General features: G+C 35.6%; 1 protein-coding gene across 4 annotated transcripts in view; it reads left to right on the top strand.

The window, feature by feature from the left end:
* The window catches only part of RXFP1 (relaxin/insulin-like family peptide receptor 1), a 91,036-nt gene that overhangs the window by 65,062 nt on the left and 10,511 nt on the right, over positions 1-15,463 (top strand). For all 4 annotated transcript variants that reach the window (XM_014535010.1, XM_014535009.1, XM_014535008.1 and 1 more), the window contains 6 exons: positions 1,291-1,362; positions 1,455-1,526; positions 3,102-3,176; positions 9,047-9,118; positions 11,227-11,298; positions 12,224-12,295. In XM_014535010.1, coding sequence (XP_014390496.1) covers positions 1,291-1,362; positions 1,455-1,526; positions 3,102-3,176; positions 9,047-9,118; positions 11,227-11,298; positions 12,224-12,295 — 435 coding nt within the window. The remainder of the gene's footprint in view (positions 1-1,290; positions 1,363-1,454; positions 1,527-3,101; positions 3,177-9,046; positions 9,119-11,226; positions 11,299-12,223; positions 12,296-15,463) is intronic.

The following is a 15,463-nucleotide window of genomic DNA, read 5'->3' as shown; positions in this document are numbered from 1 at the left end:
GCCTAAGCTGCAGTCGGACATCCTTAGTGCTGCTGAGGAGGCGGGAGAGGCTCCCGCCACCACCACTGTGCCTGGCTTGTGGATGAGCAGAGCTCCCTCTGTGGGAGCGCACTGACCACCAGGGGGGTAGCTCCTGTATTGAGCGTTTGCCCCCTGGTGGTCAGTGTGTGTCACAGTGACCAGTCATTCCCAGTCGTTCTGCTGTTAGGGTCAATTTGCATAATACCCTTTTATTATACAGGATAATATCTACTGAGTACTGTGACTTGCCAGTGCTGATGCCATGCATTGCTTCAAATGTTACAACAACCCTTAGGAGCAGGCACTAATATTATCTCCATTTCAGAGTTGAAGAAGCAGTGGCTCTCCGAAGTTAATTGCTTGCTTAAGGTCACACTATAAATAAGTAACAACGCTAGGAATCAAACTGCAGCAGACTCAGCAGGGTATTGATGCACTAAAGCAATTGAGCTAGAAATAAACATGGCAAGAGGAGATCAATATAGAAGAGAGGGATTTACTCTGTAAAAGTGTGAGAGGTTGGGTAGGTATGGTGGGGTCAAACTCTTTAGCAAGACATGCCATGTCCTTTTAACCAGAACAGAGACCCCTTTCTACCTCCCAGGTGCATCTCTTAACCGTCTTCACAGCTCCATGGTGAGGCCACACTGAATTATCTGGAAATCCCTTCACTAGTCACTCTCTTCTTGCCTTTGCATAAGCAATCTCTTCTAACTAGAATAACTTCTACTCATTCTTTGCTTTGTGAATGACATGTCTTCATCCAAGATTCTTCTCAATCGTGCCTCCTTTTGTAAAGCCTTCCTGCTTCCTCACTCTTTCATGCTCTGCAGCCCCAACCCCAGCAAAGCCAGGTGCCTTCTCCTCTGCATTGTCAGAGTAACATGCATGGTGCACTTCTCTCCTCTCCCCTACGTTGCTGTAATAACCTATTCACATGCTGCTTTCCCTTGAGACTCAAGGCCCTTCAAAGAAATAAATGGTATGCTTACCATAAAGCCATAGAGTAGGTGCTCAAAACAATTTGATGAATAAATGAATAGATGAATGAAGACATGGCTGATTGGTTTATTGATTGATTGTGAGAGAATTAAAAACTAGACATAAAAACATAAATGATAAAGAACTTTTAGATCCAAAGCCAGGGAAATGGCTTGATGAGAAGAGTATATAAAAAAAAAACTTAAGATGTATGATTATTGTTTTTCATTTTCTTATTATAAAATATCAGGAATAACAATTTTACTGTGGTCATTTCTCCTTTTTCAGGCATCTTAGTAACAACAGAATAACCTTCTTGAAGCCTGGTGTTTTTGAAGATCTCCACAAATTAGAATGGCTGTACGTTTAATTTATGTGGCATTTTATGGTATTGGTTTTTATGTTCTAAAACTGTATAAGTGAATTGATTTTTTTTTTCCTCTGGCTGGCAGGATAATTGATGATAATCACCTCAGTCAAATTTCCCCACTAACATTTTATGGACTAAATTCTCTTATTCTCTTGTAAGTACTAAAATTAAAGCAAATATTTTAATTAAAAGAAAATACATGTATGAAGATTACTGCTTCTCAGAAGGAAGGTGGGGTGGGGAGAGATTATGCATATATGCATAACCCATGGACACAGACATGAGTGGTGAAAGTCTGGGAGGCCGTGCAGAGTGGAGGGGGTCAATGGGGGGAAAAAGTGGACATATGTAATACTTTCAACAATAAAGATTTTTTTTTAAAGAATGAGAAACAAAAATATTTGGGGGTAAAAGTAATCTTCCTATAGTTCCTATTCTGTTTTTTTTTGTTGTTGTTATTAGTGTTTTGGTGTGTTTTGGCGGGGGGGGGGGGGGGGGGGGGGTGGGTAGAGCATCTGGGTGTAAAATGCTCAGGTGCTGATCACCAGCAGTCCTGGGAGTGTCTCTAACTCTCTATCCCTCTCCCTTCCTCTCTGTGAAAAAATCAATAAAATATATTTTTTTAAAAAAATATTGGGGGGTAAAAGTAATCTTCCTATAGTTCCTATTCTGCTTTTGTTTTGTTTTTTTGTTATTAGTGTTTTGGTGTGTGTTTTTTTTGGGGGGGGGGTATGCTTAAATGTTAAATATTTTGATTTATTTCTACTTTTTATTTTTATAATTTTCCATATTATCAACTGTGGCATTATTTTTCATTCTATATCTTATTTGAATAATAGGTTGAAAGTTTATGGAAAAGTATTCTCTTTAGTGGTACTAACTTTCCAAATGCACAAGAAAATATAAAAATGATTTTATATTTTTCAGTGAGTTTGTTCCATGTAAATGATAAATCTACATCATTTTTTTTTAAAATTACTGCTTTAAGTTTAACAGCATTAAGTTTGGAATTGTAAAACCCTAAAAAAGGATTTACAACTAAAAAACATTACTTAATTATAGTTTATAAGGCCATTTTGTAGTTTTAACAGTTTTTAAGATTTTCTGTCTTCTACAATTTGAGCCCATCAAAACTGAATACATCCTCACAGTGGTATTTTATTGAAATATTCTTAAGCATACCATTACTGCCTTATGTTAATCTTGGTAAATAAAAATAACATTCATTTAAAATCACCTCCTTTCCGGCCAGCATGGCTCAGTGGTTGAGCGTTGACCTATGAACCAGGAGGTCACAATTCAATTCCCAGTCAGGGTACATGCTGGGTTGCAGGTTCAACCCCTAGTAAGGGGTGTGCAGGAGGCAGCTGGTCAATAATTTTCTCTCATCATTAATGTTTCTATCTCTCCCTCTCCCTTACTCTCTGAAATCAATAAAAATATTTTAATTAAAAATAATATCACCTCCTTTTTATTGCCCACTGTTGAAAGGCACTGGCTTTTTTTTTAGTTACTAACATTACTGCTTCCTCCATATGACAGATACTATTTATCTAATTTTACCACTAACAAGCAATGAAATATAAAACACAGGACAAAAATAAAGAAAACAATTAAATTAATAGATTTTCATGGTTTCATAAGAATAATGATAATACCATGTTTGGCTTAAGTTAAATAAAATAACTAGAAAAAAATGTGATTTTTTAAAATTTCTTTTCTTTTTCAGAGGCCTGATGAATAATGTCCTCACCCATTTGCCTGACAGACCTCTTTGTCAGCACATGCCAAGACTGACTTGGCTGTAAGTTGCTCTGTCTTTTCTTAAAGAAGTCAACTAACTTTTCTAGTTTTGCCTAGTTCGTTTGGGTATTAGGTTTTGTAAAATGGTAAATTGTTAATGTCATATCACATTTCCTCAAATTACTTTGACATGATTTTGTTATTAAACATCCCCATCATCAAACTAACTCCTCTAAACTCTCACCAAAATAAAACATCTCAAAAACAACAACAAGCAAACAAACAAAAACACTTGGTGGCAGAAAGAAGACAGAAGGGATGGCATAGCATCTATATAACATCTCCCCCTTTTCCCTGTTGACCTATCCACCTATTAATATGTACAAAAAGACTAAATTTTCTAAATTCTGCATAGTGAAAATGTGATACTTAGAATTTAATTTTGAAGTCTAATCACAATAGAATATGTTCCATGAAATGTGTTACCGAATAGCTTTGCTTGTTGTAATAAGTATCACTCCACTATTCAGAACTCAATTACCCTGTAAATTTTCCTATTAAAATACAGGTACAATGAAGAAATAAATAACCAAAATAACGATTGAAATATTTGATCAATAAATGGCAAATACAGTATCATATGAAAACTCCCTCTGTTTCTTATTATGTAGGAAATTCTCAAATTTTTCTTTAATTCTAAGCCCAAAGTAGATTTAAAATGCCAAATTAAAAGTAAGGGGGAAGCCCTGGCTGGTTTTGCTCAATGGTTAGCGTGTCAGCCTTCAGATTAAGGGTCCTGGGTTTGATTCCAGTCAAGGGCACCCCTGGGTTGTGGGCTCGATCCTCAGTAGGGGGCATGCAGGAAGCAACGGATCAATGATTCTCTCTCATCATTTATTTCTCTCTCTCTCTCTCTCTCTCTCTCTCCCCTTCCTCTCTGAAATCAATGAAAAATATATCTTTTTTTTAAAAAAAACGTAAGGGGGAAGAAGCCCTGGCTGGTTTTGCTCAGTTGCTAGAGTGTCGACCTACAGACCAAAAGGTCAGAGGTTCGAGTCAAGGGCATGTACATGGGTTGCAGGTTTGATTCCAGAGCCCGGTAGGGACTCTCAGGAGGCAACCAGTCAAAGTATCTCTCTCACATCAATGTTTCTCTCTCTCTCCTCCCCCTGCTTCTCTTCCACACTCTCTCTAAAGATAAATGGAAAAAGAGATCCATGGATGAGGATTTTAAAAAAAAGTAAGGGGAAAATTAGAGTAAGAAACTATTTTTGTAAGAAGTGACAACTATCAACCTGATAATAAAGCAGGAGGGAGAGGTACTATAAAAAGCAGACATAGTAATTCAAAACATACTATAGTTTGGAACTATTTAGGGGAAGGCAAATATTTCAGAAATCATGACTTGGTCCAGAGGGCATCTTGGTGTAGTCATTATGGAAAGGGCAAATTAAGTTTAATATCCTGTGTTGTAATTAAATTTTGGTTCAGATCAATACATTAATAGTTAACCATGCTCAGTAATCCAAACTTAGTCATAAGTAAATTAGCAATGAAGAAATCATGCATTGAGACCAGAAGCAAATATGGGAGATACTAAACTTTCCCTTTGCTTTAAAAAAGATAGCTATATATCACTTCAGATAAAAATAAAAATTATTAAGATTTATTACTAAAAAGTGGACTTTTAAAATTGTTGTTTTAGCTATCCAAACAACTCATTCCATGTACATTCCTGATAGTGACTGTTACCCCTATTTTAATGCTAGTAATAATTTTTACTTTATAAGTATTTATGTCTTTTAAAATAATTTTAATATCTTTACCTTGCCCATGAACTTTTATTTAGCAAGTATAAACTAGAAAATCTGATAGATGTGTTGGCCAAAATAAATAAATAAATAAGTTTAACTCTGATTTAGTGAAAAAATACACATAAAATAAAAAGACATATGATAGCCCAGGATAATATGCTTGCAAAATATATGACAGACAACAGATTAAAACTTTTAATATGGCTCTTTCAAAGCAATTTTAAAGCTGTAAACATTATAGTAAAGGTAGGGAAATTTTAAAAGGAAGCAACATAGGTAATAAATAAGCATATGGACAGATGGGCAATAGCTGAAGGGAGGTGAACTAAATATCAAGAGAGAGAAGTAAACTTTTAATTTGAGACAAGACTGAGCAAGATTATATATGGGTTGAAGAAGCTAATATATATAATTTGAATATATAGAAAACAGGGAGGCTATATTACGGAGCAAGGTACTGGAAGACATGGAAAAGGATGGAAATGTGATACACACAGAGCAATGAAATGAAGGAACTACCCTTACTACAATCAACATGGCTCAATTTCAAGAACATAATATGAATTACAAATAAACTATACAGGTTGGGCATACAAGGATATGGAGAACTATTAACGTACTTAATAAGTTAACTCTAATTGATGTATATCAAACTGCAGTGTCCCTTCTCAATAACAGAACTGGTTTATTTGGGACAGCAATGTACCCAGCTAAAACACTACCTTCCGATACTTCCCTACATCTAGAGCTATCCACATGACTAACCTCTAACTAATGAGGCTGAAGAAGTATAGTGTGGCACTTCTGGGAAATCTCCTTGAAGAGAAAAAGGCAGACCTTTCTTTTCCTTCCTTATCTAGAACAAATGGATATTATGGCCAAGCATTATCTTGGACCATGAAGACTAGGACATGTGAACAGTGAATGTGAAAGATCTGGGTTTTTAACAGCTTTGTAAAACTGCCATACTAGCTCTGGACTGCCTAATTCTAGATTATTTTTTTCTTAAAAAGAATTCATTATGTATTTATGCTGTTTAGGTGGGTCTCTGTTATATGTATCTGCAGCTAATCCTAATAGATATAAAACTGCAAACAAAGAATGCCCAAAGAACTTTCACCGAAATTGACCATATATTTTAGGACATACACAAACCAAACTCGAGAAAACATATGGAGGGATTGGCCTAAAGCAGGAGAAGGGCTATCTCTTCCTCTGAGACTAGAAAGAGACCAGGTGCGCTTACAGGTAAGTCTATAGATGTTGGGCAGAAAGTCAAAGGCTTTTCCCTCCTTGATCACCTCAATATTTTCTGTGAAATAGGAGCCAGAAATGTTTAAAAGGTTGAGAGGAAGTAGAGGACAAGGAGGTTTGCATGATTAGAATGCCACTAGGGCAGTGGTCAGCAAACTGCGGCCCCTTGAGTGTGGCTCTTCCACAAAATACCATGTGCAGGCACGCACATACAGTGCGATTGAAACTTCGTGGCCACACTCAAGGGGCCGAAGAGCCACATGTGGCTCGCGAGCCGCAGTTTGCCGACCACTGATCTAGGGGATAAGAGAGAAAGTTGAGAAGGAATAGCCAAGATTGTTGGTGCTTTTGTTTTGTTATTGTTGTTCTACAGATTAAAGAACCAAATTTTTATTTTTGACAAGTTCTGCCTTGTATAAAGAGAAAAATAAAATGATTAGATTCAGAGGTTCATCAAGTTGGAAAAGTGGTCTAAACAAACAAACCACCACCACCACCAACAACAAAAAAACACACACCACCCTTTTCAACTCCCTAAAAGCTAGGAGCTGGACAACAAGAAGCAGGTTTGGATGCTTGAGCTAATGTGTATGCTGCAAACCAGATCCCTGCATATCAAGGACCAAAGCCTCTAATTGTAGGAAGAAAGCCAAAGCCAACTTACAACTCAAGGTTAAAACAAATTTAAAATTAAATAAAACTAACAATGTAATCAAAAGTCCCTAATTTGAAGTTTCTTAAGTAGCTAATATCACCTAAGGATATTTTCTGAGGCTTAAGAGAGCATCACCACCTGGTGGTAGATTCATGGAACAGCAATAAATATTATGAAAGGCCAAAGCTTTGGCCAAACCTAATGACCGTAAGTGCTTAGTTTCCAATTTAAGAACATAATAGGAATTTTTCTTTAAAAGAATGTTCTAGAGCAGTGGTTCTCAACCTTCTGGCCCTTTAAATACAGCTCCTCATGTTGTGACCCAACCATAAAATTATTTTCGTTGCTACTTCATAACTGTAATGTTGCTACTGTTATGAATCGTAATGTAAATATCTGATATGCAGGATGGTCTTAGGCGACCCCTGTGAAAGGGTCGTTCAACCGCCAAAGGGGTCGCGACCCACAGGTTGAGAACCGCTGTTCTAGAGTATTGTATTCCATGTAGTACAAAAATCCCTTCTACAAAATTCTTGAGTTATGGTACTACCTCTGTAAAATATCTATAGTGAGACAAGCTGCTTCTCTGAACACCATAGATGGCGAGCTTAAACTTAAAATGTTTTGTGTCTTTCAACCAGTAAATCTAATTTTGCAATGTGATACAACATAAGAAAACCCTGTATCTTCTACAGCCTCACTTCAAATATATCTCTTGTTTTACTCTTCTCTATTATAAACACACCCTTTTCACCCTAGCTGGTTTGGCTCAGTGGATAGAGCGTCGGCTGAAGGGTCCTGGGTTCGATTCTGGTTAAGAGTACATGCCTGGGTTGCAGGCTCTATCCCCAGTAGGGGGCGTGCAGGAGGCAGCTGATCAATGATTCTCTCTCATCATTGACGTTTCTATCTCTCCCTCTCCATTCCTCTCTGAAATAAACAAAAAAATATACTTTTAAAAATAATAATAAATAAATAAATACGCCCTTTTCTCCAAATGACTTGATTTCTAGATCCCTTACATCCAGATCTGCCAGATATACTTTGATTTGTCAATATCTACTTTTTATTGCAGTGCCCAAAATAAAACTAACTCTCCCAGATGTAGCCTAGCCAGCAGAATATCACACTTCTATTATTGCTACTCATGTTTCCCTTACAGATTTTAGTAGCTGTGTCACACTTTAGCTCATATATTTGAGTCGTGATTATCCCTATAGGTCTATGTTATAGGGTGACCAGTAAACTCAGTGTTGGTACTGAGGAGATTTAAGAATCAGCATTTACTTTTGAAAGTATATCCCTACCCTCAGCTAATTCTGAGGGTCTGCAAACTTTCACCGTAAACCAAACAATAAAAGAATACTTTCATGATAACTACAAGAGAATAATAAAACATAAACAGTCTGACAAATTCAGCTGCTTAGACCAGGCTCCTGACAGTGACTAAGTCACGTAGCAGGAGAGTTCAAGTAGGGTCAATAGGGTGTCACAAGAAAATATATACACATACTTTGAATAATTATAAAGGCAGTGTTTATTAAAATGCATTTCATCTTCAATATTGAGCTATTAGCTGTTAAAGTGTGAATGCTTCTTTGGGACACCCTCTATATGTAATCCCTAAACTGGGAGTGGACAGCCAAGAATAGCCTGTGGGGATTCCTCTGTAAAAACCTGTGTGGCAATATAATAAAGCAATGAGGTTATTTATAGCGGGAAAGGCTAGTGAAAATTTTTTTCTGAGGAGTATTTAGGCAAGGGAGGTAGAAGCTAAGTATTGTTTTGGCAGTAGCAGCTTCTGCAGGCTGCAGCAAAATAGGGTCACACCACTTAGAGAAATGCCATTGGTAACTCTAGACAGATGCTTAATACAGTCCACTGTGAAATCTCTGTTAATAGTGTCTACCATAACAAAGATTTTCAATTTGACTTCTCATTCTTTTCACATTTCTCAGAATAACATATGTGCCCATATGAACACGTGATATAGATATGGTGATTCAAACAATTTTTACAATTAACTGCGAAAAAAGAAACATTAAATATATGTAAATATTATTTCAGCTATTTATGTAAGTGGCTATCTGTAAGAATCTATATAAAATAAACAGCATGTGAAATGATTTTATTAGAAAGCAAATAATTCTCAACCAATTTATATCTGTCTATGATTAAAATTTAGCTTTATCATCTTTTATGTTTCAGGGATTTTGAAGGCAACCATATCCATAATTTAAAAAATATGACTTTTACCTCCTGCAGTAGTTTAACTGTTTTGTAAGTAATGTTTTATCCTTTTCAAATAATGTTATATCACTTTACAAAGAAAATGAATCATTTATGTGAACAGTAGCTAGCATAAACATGCATAGTAATTACAGCAAATGTTCACTATCGGCTTGAAGTTTTTTGAAACTGAAGCACATTGGCAAAATTGCTGAAGTTCAAATTAAGGGTAACCACAGAGTCTCAATAGACATAAATCATCACAATGTCACTGTATTATCTGAGGCCTGTTTTTCCCAATCTGAAATAAAACCCATTTTAGTGGAAATAAATTCTTAGAGACCACATAGAATCTGTCCATGGGCCTCAGTATGAGAAACACTATAAGCAAAAGTCTTACTCTATAAGAATATTTGCTCTTTATAAATTATTACTGCAAAAATAGTGAGGGGGGATTAATTATAATAAAAAATGTTTTAGAAATACTGCAGAATGTTCACACCCTAAGTATATAATTGTGGACACCAGGATAAAGCTTAGAATGTTACTGAGTATCATTTACCCTTATGCCTCTCTGGCCTATTTTAAATTCACACTGCCTCTTCCATGAAAGTGAAGGATTCTGGGGCTTCCTTTAATATAAAAATACAGCTGCCTAATTCACAGTTGATTTTTCCAGGAGAATGTTTTTCAAACTGTGAGTTGCAACTCACAAGTGAGTGATGAAAGTAATGTAGTATGTCCTGTGAATAATTTAAAAAAATTGAATTGAATTGAATTGAATAAAAATATCAGAGTGTAATTTCCATAATTAAATGTATTATTTCAAGCATCTTGGATTGTGTGGTTGTATTTTATGTCCCAAAGTAAAATGCATTTCTTTCACTGTATGTTACCATAGAAAATTTTGAAAACCATCATGTTAGAATATGCAGAACCCCTGTGTATTGGCAATGCAATAGCTACCACTAAAACAACAATAACTTTTCTCCAATTATGCCTCCCATTGTAATGGATTCAGGCCACTGAAATATTTGAACTCTTCTGCAGTGAGTTCAGCAGTCCTCAGATGCAGGATGCTCTATATTAATCATGCAAAATAGTTCATATGGATGTTCACATTAATTGGCCAAAAGAAACCAAATTGCACCCAGCCGGGTGTGGCTAGCGGTTGAGCAATGACCCAGGAACCAAGAGGTCACTGGTTCGATTCTCAGTCGGGGTAGATGCCCAGGTTGTGGGCTTGATCCCCAGTGTGGGGTATACAGGAGGCAGCCAGTCAATGATTCTCTCTCATCATTGATGTTTCTATCTCTCTCTTCCTCTCCCTTCCTCTCTGAAATCAGTAAAAATATGTTTTTGAAAAAGAAACCAAACTGCACCTAAAGAATATGTATCAAATATATATCCAAAAAACTTAGAACTTCTTTTATGTTCTACTTGTGTTCGCTTTTTAAACCTGTGCATGATGTTAATTATGTTTCCTCTTGGTCCAGAGATATTAGGAGGAGGTGGTACTAGTTTGGAGGACTGGGAGGAAATAAATACTTAAGGATGAGACAAGGCATTTCACACAACGTTTACAGAATTGGGAATCCTTTGACTTTTCTATGGGTTGTTAGTCCTTTATGCCAGCTCGTCCACATGAGATCCTGCAGAAGTGAATTGTCCAGAGTTACAGTCATCATTCAGCATCCCAAACTAGAGCTCCAACTTGGTCCAGCTTAGGCTAGACTTCCTTCAGCAACTCCGCCCTAAGTTACATCAACTTCCAAATATGTATGAACGATATTGTTTAGGGGATATTTTGTTAGACAGACATGCTACGTGGGCTGAAGAAGCGACTCTAAAACAGCTCCCTAATGCTCTCATGGTCTGATATTCAGACTGTTCTCAAGAGTTGAGATTTTCACTATTTCCCTTGCAAAGCTCTTCCCCATTTCACTTTAAAATTGGAATGTTTTATTTTTGTCATTATTAGAAGATTTGGAAATTTGAGATTAAAATTAGGTTGAGTAACTTATCATACTCCTTCAGATTATCTTGATGTGAAAAGTGCACTATATATAATTACCTTTGTTTTTGCAGGCTGTTCATCTCCTCTAATAACTCATTTATCAAGAAGCTTTAATGTGTGTGTGTTGTTTTTTCACTTTCAGGATAATGGGGGAAAACAAAATTAATGACCTAAAAGAAAATGCTTTTGCACCTCTCCAGAAATTAGATGAATTGTAAGTTTGATTAAACACATAATGATAAAAATTTTCTTTCTACTGTTGTAGTTCATATTTGCTATGTATATATGAGTCTAAAGCAGCTGTGGGCAAACTACGGCCCCCGGGCCGGATCCGGCCCGTTTGGAATGAATAAAACTAAAAAAAAAAAAAAACGAACCCTTTTATGTAATGATGTTTACTTTGAATTTATATTAGTTCACACAAACACTCCATCCATGCTTTTGTTCCGGCCCTCCGGTCCAGTTTAAGAACCCATTGTGGCCCTCGAGTCAAAAAGTTTGCCCACCCCTGTTTTATACATTAAGAAATCTTTATTATCTCTTTTCCTAGCATAATTTATATACACCTTGGGTCACAAAGGAATTCTGAGAGCATATAAAAATGTGTGTTAATGAAAAATATAAAATAGATATTTGAGGAAAATGAAGTAAAGGAAACATAGATGCAGAGAAAAGAATACATTTAGGGTAAATTTAATAAATAAAATACATCCGATACCACTCTGTTCCACTGCTAGAAGGACAGCAAATTTGTCTTGAAGTTTCCTAAAGAGTTAGGATTCAGAGACCATTAAGATAAATGACTTCACTTTGCTAATTCTGAAACCAAAGGGTAATCTCTGATTCATAAAGAAATTAAACACTGCCATGGGTAACATCCCAACCTATAATAATAGAAGAGAGAGATCAATTAAATCAGCTATTTATATGTCCCTTTTTTAAAATCAGTAACAATTCCAAAATAAGACCCAAAGCATGGAGGCATGGAACAGATTGTCGCTCCCTTTTTTTAAAAACTTTTAGAGTTCTGGTAATTAATATTAGTCATCAATAGCATTGCTAAAAGTGCTATTAATCAAGTATAGAACAATAAATAAAATCTTAAGAAAATAATAGGACTTTTTCAATTATTTCCCTAGGGATTTAAGAAATAATAAGATTGAACATCTTTCACCGCATGTATTTAAGGATCTAAAGGAGCTCTCAAAATTGTAAGACTGATATTTTGTCACTTCATTTCTTTAATTTTTTTATGTTTTAAATTGTGATCAAATATGTACACATAAAATTACCATTTTAACTATTTTTAGGTGTACAGTTCAGTGGCATTAACTACATTTACTTTATTGTAAAAACATCACCACCATCTATCTCTAGCACTTTTTTATCTCCCCAAACTGAAACTCTATACCTGTTTAACAATAATTTCCCATTATCACCCCACACACCAACATCCACCACTCTGTGTTCTGTCTATAAATTTGACTCCCTCAGGTACCTCATATAGGTGGAATCATGCAATATTTGTCCTTTTGTGACTTGCTTATTTCACTTAGCATAATGTATTCAGATCCATCCATTTTGTAGCATGTGTCAGAATTTTTGAGTATTATTTTTCTAAATAATAATATTAATTCTATAATTGTATTTATTTAATTTTATAATTAATGAGTTAATATAATTGTTCACAATAACAATCCACTGTATGTATATACCATAATATGTTTATCCATTCATCCATTGATGGACACTTGGGTTGTTTCCACCTTTTAGCTATTGTGAGTAATGCTGCTATGAACATGGGTGTACAAATATCAGTTCAAGACCTTGTTTCTGCCCTGACTGGTTTGGCTCAGTGGATAGAGCATCGGCCTGCAGACTCAAGGGTCCCAGGTTCGATTCCTGTCAAGGGCATGCACCTTGGTTGCGGGCACATCCCCAGTAGGGGGTGTGCAGGAGGCAGCTGATTGATGTTTCTCTCTCATCGATGTTTCTAACTCTCTATCCCTCTCCCTTCCTCTCTGTAAAAAGTCAATAAATTTTTTTTTTTAAAAAAAGACCTTGTTTTCACCCAGCCTGTGTGGTTCAGTGGTCGAGCACTGACCCATGAACTAGGAGGTCACTGGTTCAATTCCAGGTCAGGACACATGTCCAGATTGCAGGCTCATTGTGCAGGAGACACCAATTGATGTTTCTATCTTAAAAAAAAAAAAACCTTGCTTTCAGTTCTTTTCATATGTAGCCTCAGAGTTGTTGGTTCAACTCTGAGGTCACATATTCTTAATTTTCAAGAAAATATCATACTGTTTTTTCATAGTGGCTGCACCATTTTCCTTTCTCACTGGTAGTGTACAATAGTTCCAGTTTATCCACAACTTCAACAACACTTTTTATTTCCTATTTTGTTAATAATAGCTATCCTAATGGATATGAAATGGCATCTCGTGTTTTTGACTTGCATTTCCCTAATGATTAATGATGTTGAATATATTTTAATTTGTTCATGCATTTGTATATTTTTGGACAACTTATAATATTAAAGTATTTTACCCATTTTAAATTGTGTTTTGTTATTATTGTTCTTGAATTATAGAAGTTCTTTATATATTTTATATATTAAATCTTTTCAGATATAATTTGAAAATACACTCTCTCATTCTGTAGGTTGCTTTGATGCACAAAAGTTTTTAATTTAGGTGTTGTCCAATTTTTCTATCTTTTTTTTTGTTGCCTATGCTTTTGGTGTCACATGCGAGAAATCTTTGCCTAATCCAATGTCATGAACCTTTTCCCCTAGATTTTCTTCCAATAGTTTATAGTTTTAGCTTTTATATTTAAATCTTTGATCTATTTTGAGTTAATTTTGTAAATGGTGTAAGCCAGCAATTTTCAACCTTATTCATCTCGTGGCACACATAAACTAATTCCTAAAATTCTGTGGCACACACAAAATATATTTTTGGCCAATATGAAAAAAAAAATAGGTGTACTATTGATTCATTCACACCAGACAGCTATTGTTAGGTTGGCTGTTGTCATTTTTTTATTTGACAACCTAAGGGAAAAGAGGTCAATGTCTCTCACTAAATAGTCAGGTTATTGCATGTTTTAAAAATTCTTGTGGCACACGGGTTGAAAATTGCTGGTGTAACCTATGGGTCTATAGTCCTTTTTTTTTTTTTTGTCTTTTTTTTTGGTATGTGGATATCTATCTAGTTTTTCCAGCACCATTTGTTGAAAAGACTACCCTTTCTCCATGGAACAGTTTGGCACCCTTGTTGAAAACCATTTGACCATATACATAAGAGTTTATTTCTGGGCTGTCTATTCCATTGGTCTACACAGGGGTGGGCAAAAGTAGGGTTATGATTGTGAGTACATGAAACATAGTTTATTCCTGTATTATTATTTATTAACTAGAGGCCTGATGAATGAAATTCGTGCAAGGGGCTCAGCCCTCACAGCCTCGGCGGCTTGCCTTGGCCCTTGCAGCCCCGGCTTGGTCCGGAAGGTCGTCCAGAAGGACATCCGGAAGGGCATTAGGCTGTCTGGTCTAATTAGCATATTACACTTTTATTATTATAGATTATTGTATTATCTATTCGTATTACAACTGTAAGCATACTTTTGCCCGCCCTTGTATATCTGTCTTTATGCCAGTACCACATGGTTTGATTACTGTATTTTTGTAGTACATTTTGAAATCAGGAAGTGTGAGACCTCCAACTTTGTCCTTCTTTTTCAAGATTATTTTGGCTATTCAGGCTCCCTTGAGATTCCACATGAACTTTAGGATAATTTTTTTTTTATTTCTGTAATCTATATTGGGATTTTGATAGAAATTGCACTAAATCTGTAGATTACTTTGGGTAACATCTTAACAGTGTAAGTCTTCCAATTCATAAGCACAGAATTTATTGATGTCCTCTTTATTTTCTTTCAGCAACATTTTGTTTTCAAAATATAATTCTTTCACCTATGTATTGAATTTTCTCCTAAGTATTTTATCCTTTTGATGCTATTATAAGTGGAATTGTTTTTCTATTTTATTTTGGATTTTTCATTGTCAGTGTATATAAATACATTTGGTTTTGTACTTGGGAACTTTGCTGAATGTGTTTATTAGTTATAACAGGTGTGTTTTTTTGTGTGTGTGTGTGTGTTTGAAATCTTTAGGGCTTTCTACATATAAGATCATGTCATCTGTGAACAGAGGTCATTTTACTTCTTCCTTTCTAATTTGGGTGCTTTTTATTTCTTTCTATTGCCTAGTTGCTCTGGCTAGGACTTCCAGTACAATGTTGAAAAGAAGTAATGCACATGAACATCCTTGTCTTATTACTACTGGTTTTAGAGAAAAAACTTCCAGCCTTTCACCA

Source organism: Myotis brandtii, unplaced genomic scaffold (genome assembly GCF_000412655.1).
Source record: "Myotis brandtii unplaced genomic scaffold, ASM41265v1 scaffold136, whole genome shotgun sequence".
NCBI classification, from domain to species: Eukaryota; Metazoa; Chordata; class Mammalia; order Chiroptera; family Vespertilionidae; genus Myotis; species Myotis brandtii.
Note: the sequence above shows the minus strand (reverse complement) of the source record. Positions and strands in the feature narration are given on the sequence as shown.